This window comes from Meriones unguiculatus, chromosome 4 (genome assembly GCF_030254825.1).
Source record: "Meriones unguiculatus strain TT.TT164.6M chromosome 4, Bangor_MerUng_6.1, whole genome shotgun sequence".
Taxonomy (NCBI): domain Eukaryota; kingdom Metazoa; phylum Chordata; class Mammalia; order Rodentia; family Muridae; genus Meriones; species Meriones unguiculatus.
Window position 1 is genome coordinate 10,599,735 of NC_083352.1, and position 24,966 is coordinate 10,624,700.

At 41.8% G+C, this 24,966-nt stretch overlaps 1 protein-coding gene across 2 annotated transcripts in view; it reads right to left on the reverse strand.

The window, feature by feature from the left end:
- Positions 1-1,298: 1,298 nt before the first annotated feature.
- Positions 1,299-24,966, reverse strand: part of Csmd1 (CUB and Sushi multiple domains 1) — a 1,585,983-nt gene continuing 1,562,315 nt past the window's right edge. Inside the window, exons 62-70 of one of the 2 annotated variants that reach the window (XM_060381442.1) lie at positions 24,582-24,655; positions 22,670-22,781; positions 20,634-20,813; positions 19,359-19,403; positions 16,494-16,655; positions 13,204-13,316; positions 12,416-12,503; positions 8,793-8,925; positions 1,299-4,644 (exon numbers count right to left, since the gene is read on the reverse strand). In XM_060381442.1, coding sequence (XP_060237425.1) covers positions 4,485-4,644; positions 8,793-8,925; positions 12,416-12,503; positions 13,204-13,316; positions 16,494-16,655; positions 19,359-19,403; positions 20,634-20,813; positions 22,670-22,781; positions 24,582-24,655 — 1,067 coding nt within the window. In that variant the 3' untranslated portion in view covers positions 1,299-4,484. The remainder of the gene's footprint in view (positions 4,645-8,792; positions 8,926-12,415; positions 12,504-13,203; positions 13,317-16,493; positions 16,656-19,358; positions 19,404-20,633; positions 20,814-22,669; positions 22,782-24,581; positions 24,656-24,966) is intronic. The other variant, XM_060381443.1, reaches the window with a different exon arrangement.

A 24,966-nucleotide genomic window follows, 5' to 3' on the forward strand; every position in this document is an offset into this window, starting at 1 on the left:
GTACTTGGTTCAAGTCCAACAGCTGTCAGAAGACCTACCTTGTACAGAGAATCCTTCCCAGGAAGAACTTTCCAGAAGTAAGAGACATTTGATATTTCATAGGCAACTCCCAAAGACGCACTGGTAGAAATTTCAGTTACAGAGCCGGTCCTTACCTGCAGAGACACAGGCACTGGAGCTGCTGTGCTCCAACATCAGCCCATCAGATGCCCCTGGAGGGCACGACAATATTAAGAGATATGGACTGAAATAGTAACAAAATATGTTTCTCTTAGGATTGTTAATTTGCAGTTACAACCAGCTAAAAGGGGGAAGTGTTTACAGAGTAACAGAGATATTCAGATTAAAAAAATAATAATTGACAAAGAAGGGAACCAGAGACTATCAGTGTGATATATGTTGTGAAAAAATAGGGATTTCATAGCTAAAGAAACCTGCCTTTAGCTGAGGCCACCCATAAGCCAATGCACGTACCTGTGAGCAATCCAGCTCTCGCTGAATTCTTGCTTTGTTACCTGTCATCTCAGAATGGCAAAGCCCACCTTGCTTTGATCATTGAGTGTCATTAATGATCTCTACAAGCTGTTAGTCTCCAGTGAGGCCAAACCAGTCATTGCAGCCACAGATAATCAAGGGCCCTGAGAGCCATGGATTCGATGGATAATGAACATCCATGCTTTTTCACTGAGAAGCTGGTGTGGGGCTATTTTTCATTATCGGTTGTTACTCATTTTGTAAAAACTTGACTCTCAGGGAAATTACCACACCCTCCTACTTACCTGGTAAGCATTCAGTGATGCTACCACTGAGGGCCTAGAGGGGTCCTGATCCCTCAGCCCAGAAGCCAGGAAATAAGCTTCTTCCCATGGTTGCGTGGCAGCCAGTGAGGATGGCTATTTTCGGAGTTTTCTTCTAGAGCAGTACTTGATGTGTTGTTATAGGCATCTACGAGCCTCTGGCCTGCTACCTCTTGGGGTTGTAAAAGTTCATAAAAGATAATTCCCAACTGAAGAGGCAAAAACCAGAACCATTCCTTTAGGCCGATGACACTCACCTTTTTCACAGGGGTGCTGGGGACTGAACTCAAACTTCTCATACTTGGGTCGCAAGAGCAGTTAAGTTAACTACCAGAGCCATCACCCCAGCCTCATGTGCTAATCTCTAATAGCGATCATGACATAAAAAAAAAAAAAAGGATTACTAAAACACTTCTAATTCCTTCTCTCCCCAGGAGGAGGGGAGGAGAAACTTCCTTGTGTGTGTTACAGCTAAAATAAATTCACACAGAAATAGAAATCTAAAATTAAATATTTAATTAGAACTCTGATTTGCTTTAAAGATGGGTGGCATTACACAGGTTATGTTACACTCTCTTTATAATTTTTTTTTTGACAAAAAAGATACTGTTCATTTTAACAGGCCGCTTTAATATGCTAATACATGTCTCGAATAGGATTGGAACCGAAAACCAGCTAGAGAGGGTAATGTTACATCATCGGGAAAATTACAGTTTTGTATTGTAAAAACATTTATTTTTTTAACAATTTACCTACATTAATCAAAAAATTACAGCATATTTAATAATTTTACAAATTCTTCATAAAAAATATATCTCTGTACAAAAAGGTCTTCCGCACCTACATTGTGGCAGCAGCGTGTGGAGGGGACAGGAGGGTGAGGCGGCGACAATGGGTGGTTTTCCTGATCATAATGCCAGCTTTCTTTTTCCCCCTTTTTTTATAATAGCTTTTGTTGTTGTTTTGTTGTTGTTGTTTACAAAATATTTTACAGAAGAAAAAAATTATTGCAGCTAGCCTGAAGGCAAGATGGGCAAAGACAAGCAACAGTTGAACAGCTTCGAAGCATATAACCTGTCATACACGGAGTGTCTCCTCACTGTGCTCTGGGCGCTTCAGGGAAAAGTCTGTCAGACCTCACTGAGAAAGGTGTTCCTGACTGCCCTGCTGGGTCTTCAATGCCTCTGAGACCTGGTGAAACACTGCACGCACACGAACGAGAGCGCACGCTCATACACACACACACACACACACACACACACACACACACACACACACACCCTAGGAAGAACTGAGTTAGACTCTCACCTGAGAGTCCCACTCAATGTTGGTATATTGGTTTTAAATACCATGATGCAGCCCGGTAGCTGTAAGTGAGATTGCACACAAAGGACAAAGATAATGTGGCTCCTTGCATGGATGTATGCCCTGTCTGGATCAAGTCTTCTTAATGTAATGGCCAGCAAAGAGGCCAGGGATGTGGGGACAGAGACGTTAGTTTAGACTCCAAAGTCAGCATTTTGCACCTAGTCTGAGTGACTCAAACTTAGATATGTACAATATATATAAATGTGTGTGTTTCTATATACATCTAATATATATAGTAACCCTGTTCTCCCTTGCGCACTACGGTCCTTGGACCTTCTGACGTTTTCTGTTCTGTTTTGGCTCAGGGTGTGGTTAGGAGCACACTCTTGTTGATGTCATCTGAATTTCCCAGGAGCCAATGAAGAACGTCTGTGGACACAGAGGAACCCTGTGTATCTGTCGGCTTGGCCAGAGGAACCTATGCCAACATCCCTTCTTAGGACGTGGACTCCTACAATATGGAACCCAGTGGACATTGGTCACCAGAAGAGGCCAGGGGCCCTGACACACAACAGACAGCCCTTGCAAGAAGAGCAGGCTGGAGGGATCCCTGTGAGGTCTCTGGAATGCTCAGAATGCAGAAGTCCCAAAGCAGCAAGCTACAAGATACTCCAGGAGCTCCTTTACCCACTGAACTCTGGGAAGTCCTGCATTTAAACCTCATGGAGATAGACAGACTCGTCTGTCTTAAAGCTAGGTGTGGATGTAGTCACCGCAGCAAACAGAACGTCAGCATGACCTCCTGACCCATATATCCGTGCAAATCTGGGAAGTGCAGAGGGGAGGAATTTTTACCGTGCGGACTGTGCATGAAACATCAAATAATAAAATAAGCATTATCTCTCCAAAAATACTTTTATCAAACAAATATAAATAAAAATAAACGTGATCTTCTCTTTGAGCTTCTTACAGACATTTCTCTGGCCCTGCCTTCTCTTTAGGCGGTTTATTTTTACCCTTGTTGGCCATGCCACCTAGTTTATTTGTATCACAATAGTCTATCAATAAGGAATTTTTTTTGCAAGAAAGGCAAATAATCTATAAAAACCGATCATCATGAGGGTGTGCAAGCAGCACCTGCCCTTCCGATTCTGATTTTGACTTTGATTTCCTTTTGATTCCTCTGAGCTTGGGTGTGGCTGTGAGATAGACTTTCAACGCAGTATGGGAGGGTGATGTTGCAGAACAGAGAATGAGAAAAACCCAGAGGGAAGGCTGTACTGTGAACCGAGACCCACGAGGTCACAAGCTACCTAAAATAAATTACTATTCACATCTGTACACGGAAAACAGACATCGCTGGAGACGCGTTACTGATTAGCATAGTGTAGACAATAGTTGTATGCACGTGAAAGGGAGAAAACTGGAAATAAAATGGTTCATTGCAACTACCAGAAGGTGGCAGTGAATTTGACACATAAATGTGGCTAACAGATGTGATAATAAAATAACATTTCAGCATACCAGTACTATCTCCTTTTCAAAGCCTGTGCAGTATCTGGGGATACTTCACCTTGCACCCAAACTTAACTGGTGGTGGGATCTTTTGCTTGAAAATACAATATGAAAAAATGCTTATGTACAATGTATAGTGTATATAAACCCTGTGTAAATAGTTTGCTTAAAAAATCAGACTCAGTCGTTCTTAACACACTAGTGCAAAATGTTGAGCATCAAGAATTCTGGGATGGACTGTGAGATCTGCAAACATCCCTAGTGGTTGATGGATGCCCAGAGGAGCCAGAAGATCCTCAGAGCTCATGTCTCAGGCAGGGCAGAGTGAAGCAAGTGTATGCGTGTGCATTTTCCAGAAGGTGTATTCTCCAGGAAGGCTTTTCTTTTGTAGAGAATTTGTGTCCAGTGAATAGGGTTAAAAAGAAAAGAAAAACACAAAACACTTATCAGGTTGCTACCATTTTGTCGCCGCACCTGAAGGATGTATCCATGTGCTCAGAAGACTACATCCAAAGGCATCCTGGCCACACAGAGACACAGAAGTCAGAGGCATTAAGTACCACCTGTCTCTCAGACTCTGCAGTCTTCCTTGCCCTCGCCATTGTCGGTATCTTGGTTTCTGGTGGATGCAGCAACGAGGCTTTTATAATCCACTTTCCAGATGAATATGTGTTTGCAATTTGATCCTCAGAAGACTCGGTCATGACTGAATAGAAATTTCCCACTGTGTTATGCCAGCAGACGATGGCCAAGGTTGCTGCAGCAAGGCAAGAGTAGAAGGGAGGGTGGTATATGGCACCAAAGGATTTTACTGCTTGTCCATCAGAGGTATGGCTATGAATCGGTCCTAGGGGGCACTGAGGGCTATACCACTGTACAGACTGTGTTCAGAGTCGTGTCAAACCTCACAGCCTTGGCCTCTGTGGGTTTTAAGTTTGTATCATACATGGGGTTTTCAAATGAAGCTTGTCCATTACTGTTTTCATGGCCTGCATAGCCATTATATTGAACTTTTGGTCTTGTTCTAGAGAGAAAAGAGAGCATACAGTCAGATCCTTAACTGCAACAGCACAGTCTGGTATCCTAGCCTCCGCTCAGTCTCCATGCTTTCTCAGCAGAAAGTAGTGCCCTTGTAAGGATATGGACAGGGTGGGGCATAGCAGCTACTTTAGCATAGTTGACGCTTTAAAAATTGGTGGCTGGGGTTATAAAGAGAAGACAAAGTTAGAGATAATTTCCCATATCAAAAAGACCTTTCTATGCATTAAATGAAGGTTAGGGGACCTGTGAAGATGTCAAAGGTAGCATGCACAGAGATGTTAGGTCTGGAAAGCCATCTATTGCTAGTAGGCAGCAAGGACTTTGTGAAGTGACTAGTCTTCATCATGGTGAAATCAATGTTCATCCTGTAGGTTGGGGGAACCTCAAAACCATTTTAATTTCAAATAAGTTCACCACCATTAACAGCAGCCACTGAATGCTAGTTACTTTTACAATTTGTTTTTCCTCTGGCTGGTAAAAAATAAGCCAGTTTGCGGCTGGAGAAATGGCAGTTGAGAACAGTTGCTTCTGAGGATCCAGGTTTGGATCCTAGCACCTACATGGCAGCCTACAACTGTTTGTAACTTTAGTTCTAAGGGATTTGGTGCCCCCTCCTGACCTCCTTAAGTACTGTGCACATACATGGTGCACATGCATAAACACAGGCAAACATTATATATTAAACAAAAATAAATAAAAAATTTAAAGAGCCTGTTTATTGAAATAAAACATTATTAAATGTTTCTATATGTCATAGTTAAAGGAAACTCCTTATTCACAGTCCATGTTTATAGGAGAGGTTTTTGAGTAAAAAAAAAATCTAAATATGGGGATGAGTAGGTGACCCTATGAGTAAGGTACTTACTCACAAGCATGGGGACCTAAGTTCAAATCCTCACATAAAAAGCCAGATGCAGTGGTATAGATCTGTAATCCCAGCATTGAGGAAAGACAGGTGGATCCCTGGAGCTCACTGGCTTGCAGCCATCCTAGCCAAGTTGGTGAACTCCATGTTTAGTGAGCTACTGTGTCTCAAGAAATAAGGTGAAGAGGCCCAATGTAGACCTCAGGCCTACGCAGAAATGCATATGTGCATAGGTACCTGTACTTATGCATGTATACACCAACTGAAGTAATGTACATATAATACCCACAAGCCCACAGACACAGCACGTAAGAGAGCTAGCTCATCCAGGCCAGTTGCATCAGGACCACAGGCTCTGGCTGAGAACCTCTTCTTTATTTAGTTTTTAATTTTTAATTAATTTATTGGCTTATATGTTACATCCTGACCACAGTTTCTTCTTCCTCATCTCCTTCTAGTCTTTACCTGCACCCTGCTACCCATCCATGTCTCCTCCATTTACTTTCAGAAAAGGGCAGTTTTCCTAAGAATAACAACCAAACCTGGCTTTTCAACTTGTAATAAGACTAGGGACCTCTCCTCATTTTAAAGCTGGACAAGGCAACGCCTTAGGAGGACAACGGTCCTCAAAGCAGGCAAAAGTGTCAGAAACATCCCCTGCTTACTCTTTTAGAAGCCCCATATATAAAACACCAAATTATACAACTATAACTTATATGCAGAGGGCCTGGATTAGACCCATGTATGATTTCTGATTGCTGATATAGTCTCAGTGAGCCCCTGAGTTCAGTTTGCTGATTCTGCAGATTTTCTTGCAGTGTCCTTGACATTTCTGAGTCCTACAGTACTTTCTCCCCCTCTTCAGCAGTATTACCTGAGCTTCAGCTAATGTTTGGCTGTGGGTCTCTTTGTATCTGGAGAACCTCTTTTTAATATGGACTAATGAGTGGAAGGGACTCTAGCCTGTGGTGACCTTGATGTGTCTGTGAAGCGATTTCCACCCATGTTATTACGGAATGCCTCTGTCTACTGGAGCTGAAAGATGGGGCAGAGAACCCAAACACCTTAGTACTCATAGCAAGAACTCAGAAGAAAATCACCCAGCGAAGGGCTGGGACCCTGATCTCCACATGCTTTCTTTTTCAAAGATATTCAACTTTCTGATATGACCAGGAAGTAGAGGGAATGATCCTACAAATCTGCTTATTCCAGTGGTCTGGCTGTGTCCCCAGTGAGCTGGAGAGGAAGCCATGGCTTCTCTCTTTATTCACCATGCAGCCCTCTCAGCTTGTACAGACTAAGGTGGAGGGATCCATCACAGTGACATGGAAAGCTCCATTTACTAGAGAAGGCAGTAGGTCATTGCTAGCTGGTGTCTCAGTGTGGGGCACTCCCCACATCCCTTCATGGAAATACATGATCACTGAGACTTCTGAGGAAGCTCCTGGCTCTAAAGACAAGTGCTGTAATGTTCTAAATAGACCTATGCTACCCAATCTTAGACTTCAGATAGAATCAGAACTCATTTAGCTCATGGGTGAATACGGATGATTGTACAGTATTGTCATTGCCAAGGACAACTGATATAGCCCAAGGCCTGGTTCTTTGCCAGACAGGGAATTGTCCAGCTGGTCTCAGGGCTTAGAGATGACCAGAGGCTCGAAACACACCTGACAGGGTCAAAAGGTAAGTAAGCATTTCTAACAGGCCAGACCTGTCCTTCCTCTGAGGACAGTAGGCAGGTGAAAAATAAATTTACAGGAATTATGAATCCCCATCGTTGCTTTCAACACCAAAGGAACTCCATGAGAAGAAGCATTTTAATTTCTGCCTCTTTAAAAGAAAAGTGCTTCCTGCCGTGGTACTGTGGGAGATGTGGCGGCTGTGACAGCATCAGCAGGAAGAGAGGCCAAGTCCCTGGCACTTGTTGTCTAGGCTACTATTTTCTTACACATAAATGATGACAATGTAGTTCTAAGTGGGAGCAGAGGCAGCCTTGCATAAATGTGAATTGACTGACATGGGCACAACCTTATCAAGGACCCATGGACTCAGAGGCAGAAGCACCAGAGTGGTAAAGCCTTCCCCTCAGGGGTGATGCTTAGGGGATGACAAAGCCTTTCTTAGGTCCAAGCGTGAATGTTGACAGTGTGTGCAAATGCTACCAGCTTCCTTCTCTAGGATGAATGCAATTTGAGATTTCTCACCAACAGAGACCTCCTACCAAGATGATAGTTGTCCCCGCCCCCACCCTCAGACCCTGACGCTGTGTGTGATAAATATGCTGAGGTTCTGGGTTATTGCATTGTTGGTGCTGTTCAAGGTGAGCATGTGTGGCCCAGCTTTTCTGTGAACGTATCTTCATGTTGTTGTTTCTTCATTCCTTTACCACCTTATTGAGGGTTTCAGGACCAAAGCCTTGCAGAAAGTGGCTAATATATGGGTTTTCTTTCCTGTGGTTGTGTTTTTAAAGTAAGAATACTGGTAGTTACAGCAAGGAAAGACTTAGCTATAAACTATGAACAGTGTTAGGATTTCATGTTTTCTTAAGTGTAAGGCAGTATATGTTTAAAGAAGTTCACTGCATATCTTATTAAAGAATACCCTCACTTCAGTTTTGTATAATAAAGACTAAGTGGAAACTTGTGCAGTATATAAACAAACTTGTGATGCACTTAAGTGCCAACTATGCTATTTTTATAAGGTGCTAGTATTCAAAATACTAAGAATTGCAGAGTGATTTGGCATGTAACAAGTTTTTCCAGAAATATATTATCCACTTAAGAGAATACAGACAAGGAGTTTGAGTGCTTCACAATCCGTGTTCACTTGCTCATTTTAAATGGGGTCTCATGTTGTCTAGGCTAAGGAATGGGAAGCAAGAACAGGTAAATTCTCAGACATATTAAGAATTAATTTGCTAATTTAATGAAAGAATAAAGAAGAATAAAGCCATCAACAATATATGTGAATCTTTGATTCACTGAGTTAAAAGGGCCACAAACCCTTTTTTTTTCTTCTCCTGCTAGAAACATGCAACTCTCCCAAGGCTGACAGCTGGCTACCAGTATACGCTCTTTCTTACACCAGTCATTCATTCACATATAAGAAAGCATATTCGCGTTCTGTGCCAACTGTTTAGCAATACAACATGTGTGTGTGTGTGTGTGTGTGTGTGTGTGTGTGTGTGTGAATTCAAGCACACATTGCTCAAACCAATACACCACACCAAGAACATGCACGGCCCCCACACAGCTCTGCAGTACCTGTGTTTGTAGAGGTAAAATGCAAACCCTGATAAAATTAGAGCAAAGAAAGGAACGAGGATCGCAGCTGCCACAGAGCCGCTGCTGGTGCCCTGGTAATGATTTGAAGAATCTACATCAGAATTGGAAGGATCTAGAAGACAAAAAGGGAATTTGAATTTGAAGTTACTGTGTATTGCCTAGGCAAAAAGTGTCTATAATATATTTTAGAGATAAACACAAGAATCATAGTTTCTATCCCATGGTGATGCAACCCAGTATTCTTTCCTAGAGAATGATCCTTAGACTTCCTGTTTGTGGCTTTCCTTTTCCTGAGCATGGTATTCAAATGGAATCCTCTAGATTTTCAATTAGCCTCATGGCTCACAAGTAACCCCTATCATACCAATCATCAGCATCTTATTATATTTCTAATGCTGTCTGATGTTCTCTTGTATCAATGTATTTAGCACATTTTCTCTTATTCCTTAGATAATGGACTTTTGCATTTTTCTCTTGAGCAATAATAAGAGCGATGCCAGAAGCATCTGGGACATATGTGTAAAAACATGTTTCCAGTTCTCTTGGAAGGACGAGTAGGGACAAAATGCTCTATCTCTGTCATCCTATGTCTAATCTTGATGAACTGCATGCTACTCTCATAGCAGCTATACTGTTGAACATTCTACTGGCAGAATCCGAACTCTAATCTCACTGCTTCTTTGCCCAAAATTACTTTAGTTTTATATCTTAGCTATAATGGTACCTGCAAAGTCATGTCTCCATATGATTTTGATTTCTATTTGCCCAGTGGCTATTCTTGTTTGGGATGGTTCATCTCTACTGTCAGATGACATTTGCAACAACCTGTCAGATAAGCTGCTGGGTGTGCCTATGGGGAATTTTTCTGATTGCATTAATTGAGGTAGGAAGATTTACTTAAACTGGGTGGTAGAATTCCATGGCTGGCATCGTGAACTGTATAGGTACAAAAAAGAAACTGAGCAGGGATCCATTACACTCTGCTTTCTGGTTGTGCATGAGACCCACAAACTCCTGCTTTACTTCCTATCATTATGGACTGTAACTTGAACTGTGAGCCAGAATAAGGCCTTTCTCCCATAAGCTACTTCTGTCAGAATATTTTATCCCAGCATCAGGAAAGGAAACTAACACATTGTCCAACTTCACTTAGGGTCTTGCTGTCTTTTTGCATATAATCTCAGAAACTTATATTCAAACCCTTTCTTATGTTGTTGGTCATCAGCTATTGTTATATGGAGTTGTGAGTCCTTCATGTATCCTAGACACAAACAATTCTCAAATTTATCATGTTCACAGATTTCTTCTCAATGTGTGTATTGGGAAAACTAATCCATGTTAAGTTTCTTGTGGATGTTTCTACATTACAGTAATCTTTCAGATTAACTTGACTTCAGTTTCCATTCAACCATAATCACTTTTATTTCATTTATCTACTAACTGGAGACTATTAGGAGGTTGTTATTTTTCATATATATGTATAAAAGGTTTTTATCTAGCAGTCTTAAATGAATGATGGCCACTGGGGCACCACTAAAACTTTGGCATTTCTAATTAGCTAAAAAGAAGACTCACTTGGGACCCAAATTATTTTCTACAGCAAATTGTTTTTTTTTCTGACAATAAGGTCACCATCCCAGGAGAATAAAGATTTCTTGTTAACACTAGCTGTTATTTTCTTTTCTTAAGAAGGATGGAGTAATGTGAAGAAAAAGACGTGTTCCAGTCAGTAATAACGTCTGTCATCCACTGGATGGGCAAACCCTGACATCCCCATGATCTCTGATCTCTGGAGGTGCTCACTGGCATGTGTGACCATTGCTAGAGGGTCATTAACAGAAAGCAAAGGGGGCAAATGAGCGCTATTCACCTTAGCTATGGTTAGTGTTCATCTGAAGTACTTATTTTATTTCACCCTACCCTGATAATACAACCCACTTTTAAAGACTGTCTCAGCCACTGCTGACACTCATTTAAAGTTCTTCTGATTAGAAGACCAAATTTGGGATGGTGGAAACAATATTTTACAGTGGCTTGTCCTTACTGATTATTTTTATCTGTAACCTTCAGGTTGATGTCCTCTTTCTTTCATGACCCCTGGGTATCTGGTTAGTGGTCCTGTGAACTTGCCATCAGGGGCAGTTACACGAGTATATTCTCCCGCACTCTCTCCCTCTGTATGAGTCTCTGGAATCAATGTCTGCATGATGGTATTCTTCTCCACAAAAATCAATGTGGTGATGACAGCATACAAGTAAGTAAAGCAGTTTATGCCGTTCAGGAAAAAATACGGCACTAATCTCATTTCACAAACGTCTCTGCTTTCTTGTTGGTAGACATGAATAATGGTCTCCATGTTGCAGAATTCAGTGTGCACAAAGCAAGCACTGTTTCTCATCTAACCAGTGAGTCATTCTGAAGTTGGGTGGGTAGGAAGGTAGGGCTGGATCTGGGAGAGGTTGTGGAGGAAGGGGCGGATATTCTACACTGCATAAAATATTCAAAGAATTAATAAAAAATACTATTAAAAAATTCCCTGCTGGCACATCCCTTACTTCCATTCATCTTTGTTTTTTTGTTTTTATTTACTGTTTGTTTATTTATTTATTACAATTTATTCACTTTGTATCCCAGCTGTATCTTCCTCCCTCATTCCCTCCCAATTCTGCCCTCCCTCCCTCTTTTTCTTTCATGCCCCTCCCCCAGTCCACTGATAGGGGAGGTCCTCCTCCCCTTTCATCTGACCCTAGCCTATCAGGTCTCATCAGGAGTGGCTGCATTGTCTTCCTCTGTGGCATGCTAAGGCTGCTCTCCTCTCAGGGGGAGGTGATCAAAGAGCCAACCACTGAGTTCATGTCAGAGACAGCTCCTGTTCCCCTTACTAGGAAACCCACTTGGAGATTGAGCTGCCATGGGCTACATCTGTGCAGGAGTTCTGGGTTATCTCCTTGTATGGTTCTTGGTATTTAAAGTCTTGGAGAGATCAAGGATACAAGGCATATACTTAAACATAGTAAAAACAATATAAAGCAAGGCTATAGCTAACATCAAAATAAGCGGAGAGAAACTTAAAGCAATCCCACTGAAATCAGGGACAAGGCAAGGCTGCCCACTCCCTCTGTATCTCTTCAACACATTAATTGAAGTCCTACCTAGAGCAGTAAGACAACTAAAGGAGATCCAGGGAATACAAATTGAAAAGGAAGAAGTTAAAAGTATTACTATTTGTAGATTTTATGATAGTATACATGAGTGAGTCCCAAAATTCAACAAGAGAACTCTTTCATCTGATAAACACCTTCAGCAAAGTGGCTGGATAAAAAAATAACTAAAAAAATTCAGTAGCCCTCCTGTATATGAAAGACAAAAAGGCTGAAAAAGAAATTAGGGAAACTATACTCTTCACAATAGCCACAAATAACATAAAGTACCTTGGTGTGACTCTAACCAAGCAAGTGAAAGACTTGTTTGAAAAAAAAAAACAAACAAACTTCAAATTATCTTTTGTGTCATCTCTTTCCAGTTTCTTTTCAGCAAGATCATTTAAAGGCCCTTGACTTTTGCTTTAGGCAAACAGACAAACAAAAAATAGGTAAGTTTACCTTGTCTTTCCAACTTGAACTTCCCAAAGTCTTTTCCATGTATATCACCCTGAAAGGAGAATCCTCCTCTCTCGAGCCCTGAAGACACCTGGTATGCAGGGAAAGGAGGGCAAGGCATAAGAAGGAGAGGAAACTTAGCTGTCACCCAAACATAACTGCTAAACCTTAGATTCAGATGCTGCATGCCCAGTGTGTAATTTTCCCTTACTTCCTTCAGTGACATAATAAATTGAAAATCAGTACAGAGGTAAAGTTCAAGCAAAATAGGAAGGGTTATGATACCTAACATGATCATCCATTCTACAAGGTCACATGGCAATGACCTTCTGTACTGGGGAACAGTGTGTATTAATATGGATTCATTTTGATGAGTACCAGCCTAGAGAGCATCATGTAAGGCTGTATAAAAGGCAAACATGCCAGCTTCCTTTGTTCATTGATCTTGATTCTTTTGGAACCTTCCAAGAATTTTCTCTAGATGGTCTCCAAATATCCATAGGTCTGACAGTGAGAGTTGTGGTATTAACAGGGTATAGTTTAGACTCAAGAACCTGTTTGCTTCAGCAGCAACAATCCCCTAACTCTGGGCCAACTTATTTCTCATCTCGGAGGTTTGGTTGTTGCCAATATCAAATGATGTGGTATGGTGACCATACTTCAGGGGTGCCTTCTGAGTTCCTGAGAGATGGACAGTGTTTCCCCTGTCCATAAAACTCAGCAGATCATGAACTCCTGTGCCCAGACCTGAAGTGGGAGAACCATATGAAGAACTTCGTGAAAGAACTTACATAACCATCAAGTCCCCAGTTGTCATTTTCAAACTTGCTTACAAAAATATCTGCTGGGCCTTTGATATGAAAGGCTTTCAGAAGCAGGTGGGCCTCTTCCTTCTTGTAGACCCCTGGAAAAAATGTCACAGATGTCAGTCCTATATGGAGGAAGTCAGAGTCGATGCCTCAGCCATTCACCCCTCCAATAAAGAACAGGCACAATGGGGAGTCATGCTACAGACAAGAGAACACTGAAACACAAGTTTTACTTTGAAGATTGAGCCTTGGTGTTTTTGACACTGTGGGGTGGGGGGGGTCACTTCCTACTAAACTCCTTGACTGAATCTTTCCTAAACAGATATAACCCATTTCACTAACTCAACATCGCTATCCAATAAAAAAACTAATATGAACTCAAACTCAAACTCAAGCTCGAAACTAATATGAACTCAAACACAGTCAGCATTTTCTTTTTTTTAATTAAAATTTTATTTTTTATATTAGTTACAGTTTGTTTACTTTGTATCCCAGCTGTGGCCCCTCCCTCATTCTCTCCCAATCCCATACTCCCTCATCTCCTCCCTGCCCCTCTCTAAGTCTACTGATAGGGGAGGTCCTCCTCCCCTTTCATCTGACCCTAGCTTATCAGGTTTCTTCAGGACTGGCTGCAATGTCCTTCTCTATGGCCTAGCTAGGCTGCTCCTTCCTCAGGGACGGGGGGAGGTCAAAGAGCCAGCCAATGAGTTCATGTCACAGACAGTCCCTGTTCCCCTTATTAGGGTTCCAACTTGGATATTGAACTGCCATGGGCTACATCTGAGCAGGGGTTCTAGGTTGGAGAAACAGTCTCAGAAGAGATCCCTGTGCTGGTATATACTCACTTATAAGTAGATACTAGTCCTATAAGATAGGATAAACATACTAAAATCTGTACACCTAAAGAAGATAACAAGAAAGAGGACTTGGGGTAAGATGATCTATCTTTACTTAGAAAGACAAATGGGATAGACATTGGAAGCAGAAGAAAACAAATAACAGGACAGGAGCCTACCACAGAGGGCCTCTGAAAGACCCTACTTAGCAGTGTATCAAAGCAGCTGCTGAGACTCATAACCAAACCTCAGGCAGAGTGCAGGGAATCATATGAAAGAAGGGGGTTAGTAAGACCTGGGTGTTTACGAGAGATGTGACTGAAAGATGTTCTGCATGGGTAGTTAGGGCCTTACCAAGGGAAGGGATGCACAAACCATATCCTATAGGCAGAGAGGATCCAGGTCCAGGAGCCATGATGCATAAAGTAGCGTAATGAATGCATTAATCCACTACCAGTTCACCAAAGCAGCTCCTAGCATTCCATGAGTGAGTTCTACCAGCAGACACCCAAGAGGGAGGAATCTTCTGCCAATTTGCAAGAGACCATCTAAGCCTTGCTCTGGTCAGGGCCTTTCCTATCACAGGCAATGCTGTGATTATTTTTTTTTTCATGCATTCAACCTCTAAATCTTTGAACCTAGACTCCAGTTCTACAAGCTGCAGGAAGAGATAAGAAATCTATCTTCATGACATTTTTCATGGTTAAAAAAAAAATAACAAGAATGAAAAAAAAAATGTCACATATCCAGCAAGAGCTCCATAGATATCAACTCCCTCCTTCCTCTGGCCATTCCCTTTTAGATGTCTCACGGTGGGAACCCTGGGTGTCCCAAGATTCAAATACTTCCCAGGTCTTGACATTTGAATTCCCAATTCTACTCTGTGGTGAGAGAGGGCTTTAATACCATTGGTTCTCTCTCCCATCTCTTTCTCTGCCTTTCTATGTCTCTGCCTCTCTCTGTGCCTCTGTCTCCTTTCCTTCCTCTTTCTCTGTCTCTGTCTCTCTCTGTTTCTCTCTCTCGGTATGTGTTTGTGTGTACAGAAGAGCTCACCCACCCAGGCTTAAATGCATTCTAGTAGTTGATGTTGGATAGATTTCTCTATTGTTCTCCAACTTGATTCTGAGACAGTCTTTCAGTTAGCCTGGAACCCACCATTTTGGCTAGTCTCCATGCTATCAAGCCCCTGGGATCCTCCTTACCTGTGATTTCCAACACTAGGGTTACAGACATATGCCACCACTCAGAGATTTTACTTGAGTGCTGGTGGCCTAAACTCAGGATCTAAAGCTGGACAGTAAAAGTTTAACCCACTGAGCCACTGACCCAGCCCAATGCTGGAGAAAACTTGATTGAAAAAAAATACCAAGTTCCAATTCTATGAGGAGTAAGACTAAGGAAGTTAAACACTTAAAATTTTCATATAAGCTGGGTGTAGTGGTACACACACAGCAGTAGAGAGGTCTGGGCTACAGAGTGAGTTCCCAGTCAGGATAGATTGAGACTCCATCAAAAAACCAAAATTCCTTAGTTTCTTGTATTTATGATATATTTTCGAAACTCAGTCTCAATAATTTGCTCACTAAGATTGTTTGGACATTTTCCCCCACAGCACTGAGTCATTCAAAACAAATGTAAGCTTTAAGGAGTTTATCAGGGACAATAATATGTCCTTACAAGAAGGGGTTAATTAAAAAATAATGCTAGAAGCCAGACGTGGTAGCTCATACCCATAGTCCTTACACAGGGAGTCTGGGTAAAAACAATCCTTCAAGTTTTAGGCTAGCCTGGTCTGCATCATGATTCCTGGATTATCCATAGCAATATGTCAGTCTCCCCTACAGAAATGTCACTAGATGTGCACACGATGGTCCTGTCCTTATGGGTTACTGATCTGAGCTGAGAGGAGATGGCTTAGCAGGAAGCTTGACTCTGCTCACTCAAGTACTTGTAAGGGACATTTGATTTTCCTCAGACTGAATATCTGACTGAGTCTCTCTTATCTTTCTTGCTCTCCCCTTTTCTTTGAAGGGCATATGATGAATTTCTTATACCAGAGCATCCATGTAAGAAGAAAATGATACTGCAAGGAGTCCTTGGAGTATGTCTGACACTTATACCAGAGCTTGCTGTGTTACTCAGGCCTCATAAGACATGCGAGTCAAGAAACAAACATCAAAAACAACTTACTTGAGAACCACAGAGTTCTGGATATAAATGGGGGCTTTTTAATTTAATATGTCATGCATGTAATTTTGAGGGGGAAAAGGTACCATTTCTCCATCAGCTCCATAATCCTCAGAAAGAAAAACTAACAGGAGCAGCCCACAGTTGTTGAGAACTCCAATAACATTCAGTGTAGGCAGAGACAGCACCACCTGAGTAAGAAGATGCGCCGTGAGGCCCTCTCCATGGAAACATCACCACACCACACACCTGTCAGCTCCAGCTGCACCTGGGAGGCTGCGGTGAAGGTTGCGTTCACCTTGCTGCTGGTCGCATTGAACCAGTCCACAGTGAGAGTCGCGGGCTGTCTCTTTCCTAAATATTCATAATATCCCTTCCACACCGAGTTGATGAAAAATACATCAGAAGGAACTGTTGGTGGAAGGAGGGGAAAATCAGCATTAAGACAGGCACAGGCATGGAAATCTATACAAGTTTTAAACACAGGAAAGCCTAAGACTGCCCAGCAAGGATGCTCAGCTAAGGATAGAATAAAGCCAAGGGTGACCTTGAACACTGTGTTCTAAGAAAAACACCAAAGGAACAGGGAGGCCACATCTCACAGTGTGGGGCTGTCTCTGTGCTCTGGGATGTTATTTAGAAGCCTGGGTGTATAGCATTTGATGGACATGCCAGGTACAGAGGGCTCCGTAAACTGGGCCTACCAGTGCTGCATTAGATTTAGCCAGTAAGAGATACATTCACCTGACCCCTGACTACTGCTGTTAAATCACTGTCCTCCAGATTTACTCTTTGACAGCCATGGAAAATCTGGAGGAAGTGATGCTGGTCATCTGTCAGGAGCTCCACTCCCAACAAACTGGCACTACCCAGAACATGATGACTCCTGCTTTAAGACAAAAGGTGTAACCATAGCTCAGATCCTATGGTAATTTTTATGGGAAAAATATAGTCCAATTTTAATTTGAAAGACAGACATGATAATCTCAATTGTCCCTTTTATATATGTCGCTTAAACACAGACAGAAAGGGAATTGAGATTATTATTATTATTTTTTTAGGTTTCAGTGTTTATTACACATAATAAATATGATCTCTATATCTTCTTGGCAACTGTCCTGTATAGACTCCTGTCCTCCTGATGACATTACTGTAAATCTGAACAGTGTAACAGCCTGTAAGTTCCCACTGCTGTTAGTACCAAGGCTTTTAGTGTTCTGTACCTTATAGCACATCTCTATTATTTAATTAGAAAAAAATCAACTATAGGTAGAACGGCTCTTGAAAATGGTGGACTTCTTGGGAAGAAATATTTATTTCTCTGTAAATATATAACGTTTAGCAAGTCTAATGGTGTGACAAGTGATGATGATGTCACGGGCACACAAACGCCTATTTCCACATCACGAGACCAGCCAAGCCTACAGAAACAAGACTGGCAATTTAATCATCATGGAAGAAGCCAATCTGACAGTTGCCTGTGGCTTGAGTACAACTGACTTACTAATAAAGATAAGAATGGAATAACATTAAATTAATAAAACAACGTTAAATTAGTGTATCAGCACAAGCACCTATGATACTTATAAATAACCAACATCAGACATTTCTATTTATAAATGGTCTCATCAGAGACCCTCATTTTAACCAAGCCCCACAAAGTACCTTACTTTATGTTACTTAAATCAATTGCCTTTAAAGTAAACAATTCTCCCCTAGAATCTGCATGCTCAGTTGGGGACATGGTTATATGTGGTGCAACTATTGCCCTGAGCCACCTCTGTGGGTGCATTGCCATGACAGGACAGCCTGCCTGTGTAGAATTAGGAAGAACCTAAGGCTTAGACCGCATCTCAGCTTCTGAGCTGAGCTATGATCATCAGTCATGGAGGAGGTGCCTTCTCAGATCATGATCTCACTACTGGTCACATGCAAGAATAAGACAAGGATTAGGTTGCTGAGCTACAGTACAATGCGGCACTCTGTCCAATACCAGCTTTAATGATCTGTTCACTTTAGAGAGAAGAAGAGGCATACTGATGCTAATGTTTACGCCCGCAAAGGTGTTTGTAGCTATTTCAACATCTGTAACACAAAGTTGGCAAATAAAAATCAGGGGGAAAGTCGACAATAGCAAAAGCATATTGTGTTCAGCATTTCCCCATGGGTAAATGCTGCTTTGCAAAGTGTTGGTTTGTCATTGATTTATAAGTTATACTTAAGTAAGATGACTCAAAAGATCAAAGCATGTTTTTAATTCTCCTGTGTAGACTGGGAGAGTTCTCTATTCCCACGGGTAGGTTTTTTTCTTTTTTGATGTTGTTTGTTTTTTGTTTTGTTTTTTTTTTTTCCTAATCTGAGAATTAAAGGAGTAGGTAGCATTTTAAACTATCAGCATTGCAAACAGCCTTCCAGGTATAATCTGAAATAGAGTTTTATATCCAAGAAGCCAGGGCTAAAACATAAATAAGGAAACTGCTAATCAAATTATTTTGTATATTTACAGAGTTTTACTATTTCTGGTTAAAAGCAAAGTCAATCATGGCTCAAGACACAACTAAGGGATATGTTTTGTTCAATCAAAGCACATTTAAATTTCTAATACAGATTCACTGTGCAGATGGTTTCCAACTGTGATTCCTTTCCTTAGAACAGCATGGTGACTATTGAATTCTCCACATGACACATTTCGAAAGGGGCCATATATGAAGGCAGGCTATGATGTTCATTCTAGAAGGCAGAGGATTCCTGAATTATGGAGATACTAGGAAAAAAATAGGGCTCCACATTTGAACTGCTCGAATAACAACTTTAAGCTGTCAAATGCCTTGTGTGTGCTGACTCCCTTGAGGAGGGGGGTTGCAACCCTATTTATAAGGCTCTCCATCATACCACATGTGGGGTCAAAAAGCCCAATGTGTCTTCTAATGAAGCCCTGTGATTATGTGGTGACATTGCACTAACAAGCCACTAGGGTGAAGGGAATGAGCGCAGGCGTGGTGCTTTAAGGTGGACCGACAGATTCAGAAAGTTAAATCCTAAGAGTGGTTTCAATGTGCAGGGCTGAGGACAAATCAGTTTGACTGGAAGCTAGAACTCGTCTGGTATACAAACCTGGAGTTTTAGTAACTGTTTCATTAACTTCTCTCACTCCTTTACCTACAAGTAAAAAGACAAATTATCATTTTCAAAAACATTTATTTTTGGGGGAATCAGGTCGAAAAAAAATGTCAAATTGAAGCTATTCTCCTTTCTCTGGACTTTTAAAAAATGTACAAAATATTGATGCATAAACACTTCAGACCCGGGTATTTACAAGCAGAATCTCCTTTGTTTGTGGAAATGCTGCGCTTGGCGGCTGGCCCCGTGTTTGTGCCTCTGGTATGAAGGTGTGCACTGAAGGTGCTACAACAGAGAGCCTTGCAAATGAGGGTGGCCAAGGGCGACTTCCTGACAGCAGCCTCTGAGTGGATACTGCCTCTACCAAGAGGAAATATTCCAAGTGAGGAGAATGTCACAATCCCTCCTTGTCTAATCCCATCAGATCTGTAAATGTGTAAGTTAGCACTGAAGACTGTCATCACTCTTCCCACATACATTGTTGAATCTGATCAAAGTTAGATTTCTAAGCCCTCGGCTCTTACAGCGTTATACTAAACTACAAGCTATTTTCCAAATCTTTGTTATCCCCTACTTATGGTAAGGAATGAGACTGTAACGGACAACTCTGAACAAACAGGCTCCAGGAAATTCAAGCTAAAGTTGGGGAACCTTGGTGCTCCGAGATGCCTGCCCCCACTCCCCAGGGACTGTCGCATAGGGTGTGCTGGGTCCGATGCTGTTGGCTTTCTACATCAGATCCAACCCAGACTCATCCCTCCCCTTAGCAAACACATGCACTTGTGAGTGATTAAAGGCACTGTTCCTGTGCTAAGCGTGTCTGCAATGTTAAACAGGAGAACCAGTATCAGTAACAGAGAAAACAGGGGTTTTACCACCCAATGGCTGTGCTCTTAAAAATAACACAGGTTATTTTATACATTCTCAGATTGCTGATGACTTCTAATGACTCATCCTATTTTAAAGAAATGCGTTTTCTGACACCATTAGTGCACATTGTCCTCTTAACTAAGAATGTTTTTTTTTTCATTCTCTGTAGCTTTCCTCTTTACCTCAAAATTCAGTTAGTAACAAAGACTATGTGTCCATTTAATCCTGGCCCTGTGTAAGACACTCACATGTCCGCCTCACAGATCCAGGCACTATGGATCACTGTTGCTCCATTACAATGTCGCCTGAGGGTCTCCTGGCCTGCACACTAGCCTGACCAGAGGGCCAGCTCTCCCTTGCTCTTTACATCTGTACTTCACACCTCGACCAGGGACTTACTTTTACAAACAGGTGATTTTCCTGTCCATCTCATATCTGCTTTACACGTCCTGTGCTCAGATCCACCAGCAAGGAAAAATCCCGGATGGCACGTGTACACTAAAGTGTAGCCAAAGGCTGGAAGATCGATGGCTCTCACATCTGCGTGGGCTGGGGTCTCTGGCTGCCTGCAGGCATGGGCTGAAAAGGCATTCACTCCGTTACAAAGCAGTGGGACTCCCTGTGTGCCGTGAAACTACCACGTTACAGATGTCCAGAGGAACTAACAGAGAAAACACCTACACAGGGTTAGGGGTTACATATGTGAGATATAGGTACACACACACACATACAGCATGTTTCTATATACATATATACACACATATATATCATACACATATGTGTGTATACTTATGTATGTAAATTTAGAGGCAGATCCTAGCTTTGATAAAAACAGAATACTGTGGCAAAATATAAGAGAAATATTAAAAGTCCTAAGTGGGGGCAGGGCTGGAGAGATGGCTCAGTGGTTAAGAGCACTGTCTGCTCTTCCAAAGGACCAGGGTTCAATTCCCAGTACCCACATGGCAGCTCCCAACTACTGTCTGTAATGCCAGTTCCAAGGGATCTGACACCTTCACATTAATGCACATCAAATAAAGTTAAAAAAATGCTAAGTGGGCAGGAGAGATGGCTCAGTGTAAAGGATAACTTGCCCCTCTCTAGAAGACTTGAGTGTGGACCCCAGCCTGTCAGGTGGCTCACAGCCTCCTAGTGCTCCAACGTCAGCGACCTGGCACCTTCTGCTAGCTTCTGTACATACTCACACACACGTAGCAACACTCATATAGACATGTACAAACAGAAAATGAAAACAAGTCTTTAAAAGCCCTTAATAACCATTCCAATAAGCTAACATATGTGGAGCAGTGCATACTCAGATATATGTTTTGACTCTTGTCGAGTGACATCGATTATATTTATGGCTTAACGAAATGAATGTTAAAATCTGATGTGTTTTAGAAGTTTAATTATAAAATTATAAGTTCTTATTTTTTTTAAAGAACTATAAATTGGGAAAAAAATAACCTTGCCTTTTAAGCCCCACAAGTGTCTTCAATTAAGGATTTGGAAGAAGAATATAAAACAAGCCTGCCATTTTACAGCTGTGAATTTAGTTGCTTTAAGTATTATTAGTAGTTGACATTTTAGCAAGTTTTCAATCTTTATTATAGCATTATAGCAAGCTTTACAACACACATACACACACCTGTGTGGGTGGGTGTATAACACACACTCTGTACATGGCTTTTCCACATGGCTGAATACTGCACGAGATATGTTAGCTTTGAAATAAGTGCACACCTGATTACTCTGACAAAGAAATACACAATAAATTCCACCTTGCCTGCCATTACAATAACTTTTCAAAGCATTCTACTAACGCTTTTATGGCCAACATAGCGAGGCACAGGGTTGCCTATGCTACGTGGCGGGTGACATGAATCGTTTAGTTCACATTCCCACATTACTTTCTCATTCTCATGGATGAATCACAAAGTAAAATCCCCTCCATCCATCACTGTTGAAATGATCAGCTGTTACACACTTCCAGGGCATTTCCAGCTGAACCACCACGCTGAGTCTAGGCCTCAATCCTTGGTTCGGTAAATGGAGCATAAACAGACGGAAAGATGACTGCAGGCTCAGGATCTTCTGCCAGGCATTGCCAAGCCTGAAGCCTTTCCTTGTCTTGGGTTTCTCGCATTTGCCTCACTTACCCTGGGAACCTAGTTCTATGTCGTCTGCTGTCTACTGTTACTCACTCCCCTAACCCCCAGAAATGTTTGATGCTTCAGATCTTGAAGATCATTACCACCAAGCCCTCATCCTTGTTGGTTTGACTAGTCTAGGAACCTTAGGAGCATTTTGAGAAATACACAAATTTAGAATTAGAGGATGAGAAAGAAACAACACAAGCCCACTTCTCTTCCTGGCTTCCCTGGAAGCAGAGCTCTTTGCAGACACTCTGCCGTGGAGGAAGAACCCGCACTTACGTATGCACTCTGTCTGGATCCCACTCCATGTCAGGTTTGCAAGGCAGGTCCGTGTGGTGGAGCCTTGGATGTGGTAACCCTTCCTGCACCTGAAGAACACAGTGCTTCCAACCTGAAGAGAGAAGGAAGAGGGCTGCAGACGAAGGACAGCACCCCAGGACCAGGGAAGGTGTACCAGCCATCTTTGTACTGAGCCACTGTGGGGATCAGTTCACAGTGTCTAGATGCATGGCAGAGCATCACACTCCAAAGGGACTATGTGCTGAGTACTGGGGGTTAAGGAAGAGGGAGCAGGAGCAAGATCTGATAATCAACATGTTTATCTGGGTAGAGAGAGTATGTTTTAGCATGATAGCAAATGTCTGTAATTCAGAAGGTTCTAATTAAGAATGGGTACCAATTGGAGAGAAATAACAGCCTGCCTACTTCCAATCAGGGATGGCTTCTACTGGATATGACCTCTCAAGGTTCATGGTGACACAGTGACAGAATGTACCAGCAGGCAGAGGAGAAGAGTCTTGCCATTTCCTGGCAGAAGAAACCCTAGCACTGTGTTCGGGAAAGCAGCTTCAGCTGGATGTGCCAATCTGTGGTAGTTGACGAGGTGTCTGACCTGAGCTCTGACTGAATGGGATAGGGCTGACTAGATAATCACAGGCACTCTCTCCACATACACAATTTGTACAAGGCAAGTAGGAAAGTTCCAGAACTTGAGCGTCCTTCATGGTGCTGGCATTCCAGCACACAGCTCAAGAAAACAAACATCTGGTTCTAGTGAAAGAGAAACTAGACCCAGGGGAGGCTGCATCTCCCAGGTCCAGCCATAGCTTTGAAATGCCATATCCATATCTTTTTTAAAAGACAGAGAGGCATGTTGTGAGGACCTGTCCGTTATTAATTCTCCTTGAGGCATTTCTCCATCTTTATCAGCTTCTTGTGTGCATCTAAGGAACACAGCTATTTCTAGCATCTCTGTGACTGTAGGTCATGCCTCGATAGGCTAAGACCAACAGTAAGGTGAGCCAATGAGAACAGCAGCCATTTATTTTCTAAATTACCAGTAATTTGGAACTGAACATTTACCTTTCAGAAGGCATTTGTCTGAAGCCTGAGGCCATACCCGGATCATAATACAAACTGTGCTTGTATTCTCATCTACTGTGAGAATTACTCTGTGAGACACCAAAAAGAAGTGGCAAAAGGGAAGAAAAGAAAATAAAAGATGGATAGAATTGGTAAAAATGGGAACACTTGAGTACTCCTGAGAGAAAAGACTTTTATTCCAAATAGGAGGGGTGATTTACTTGAAAACAGCAAACACATCTAACTTTGGGTGTCTGAGTGAGGTCACAGGGGGCCAGGTGTCATTTGAAGAAATCACACTTAGGGTGGCTGATGCTTGCCAGATCAAATTTGTCATCTTTCATTTGAGTCATTTTCCCATTAACTGTATTAACAATGCACAACATTATTAGAGGCAAAAAGGATGGCCCAAAATGATATGCATTTGCCAACAATCCAAGGTGCTTTACAAGTTCACATAGAGAATGGATATCATGGCCGGAACACAGTTCTTCTGGTTTTGCTTTTCTTTCTGGACATGTGTGTCAATGGCTAACTCCTCAAAGGGAGTTTTCTATGTGTCAGTAACAAATCAATCTGACTTGATAATTGTCCTTTTTGTCACTAAACAGAAAGTGTAGAGTCATGTGTACCTCCCAATGAAAATTAATATAGTCACTGGCACCATGCTAATAAAGATATTCACAGGCTCCTGTGGAGAAGTCCTGAGAAAATGGATTTTCTTTGCAAAAATATAATATGAATAAGCTAAGAGATAATCAATGTACACATATGATTGCCATCAGCTTGGTTTCATGAATCTGGGACACAGAAAATGATAATGAAGTACCTCGTATCCTTTAGAGCTATTCTGTATTCCAAAGTGGGGAGTACCGGGGTCTGGGCAGGCAGTGTGTGCTGGATCTGCAATACACAATTAAAAATAAGTTATAACACCTTTATTGAAAGATCTTGCAAATTTAGAATATATTTTCAAATGCACATGGTATTTATATGAATTGTTGAAATAAGTGGCTGCATTTATCTTCTCTGACATCCGTGTTGCTTCATCAATTCGGAGTGCATTTGCATATTCACATCTAATCTGCATATTTGCTTCTCTTTGAGAACAGGCCATCCTTTCTCACTCTCTCCAGTAAGTCCCTCTGCTCACAGATACTTGTTCCTGAATATTTAAGTCTCTCCAATCATTTTTCTGCTCTAATCTTTTGGTT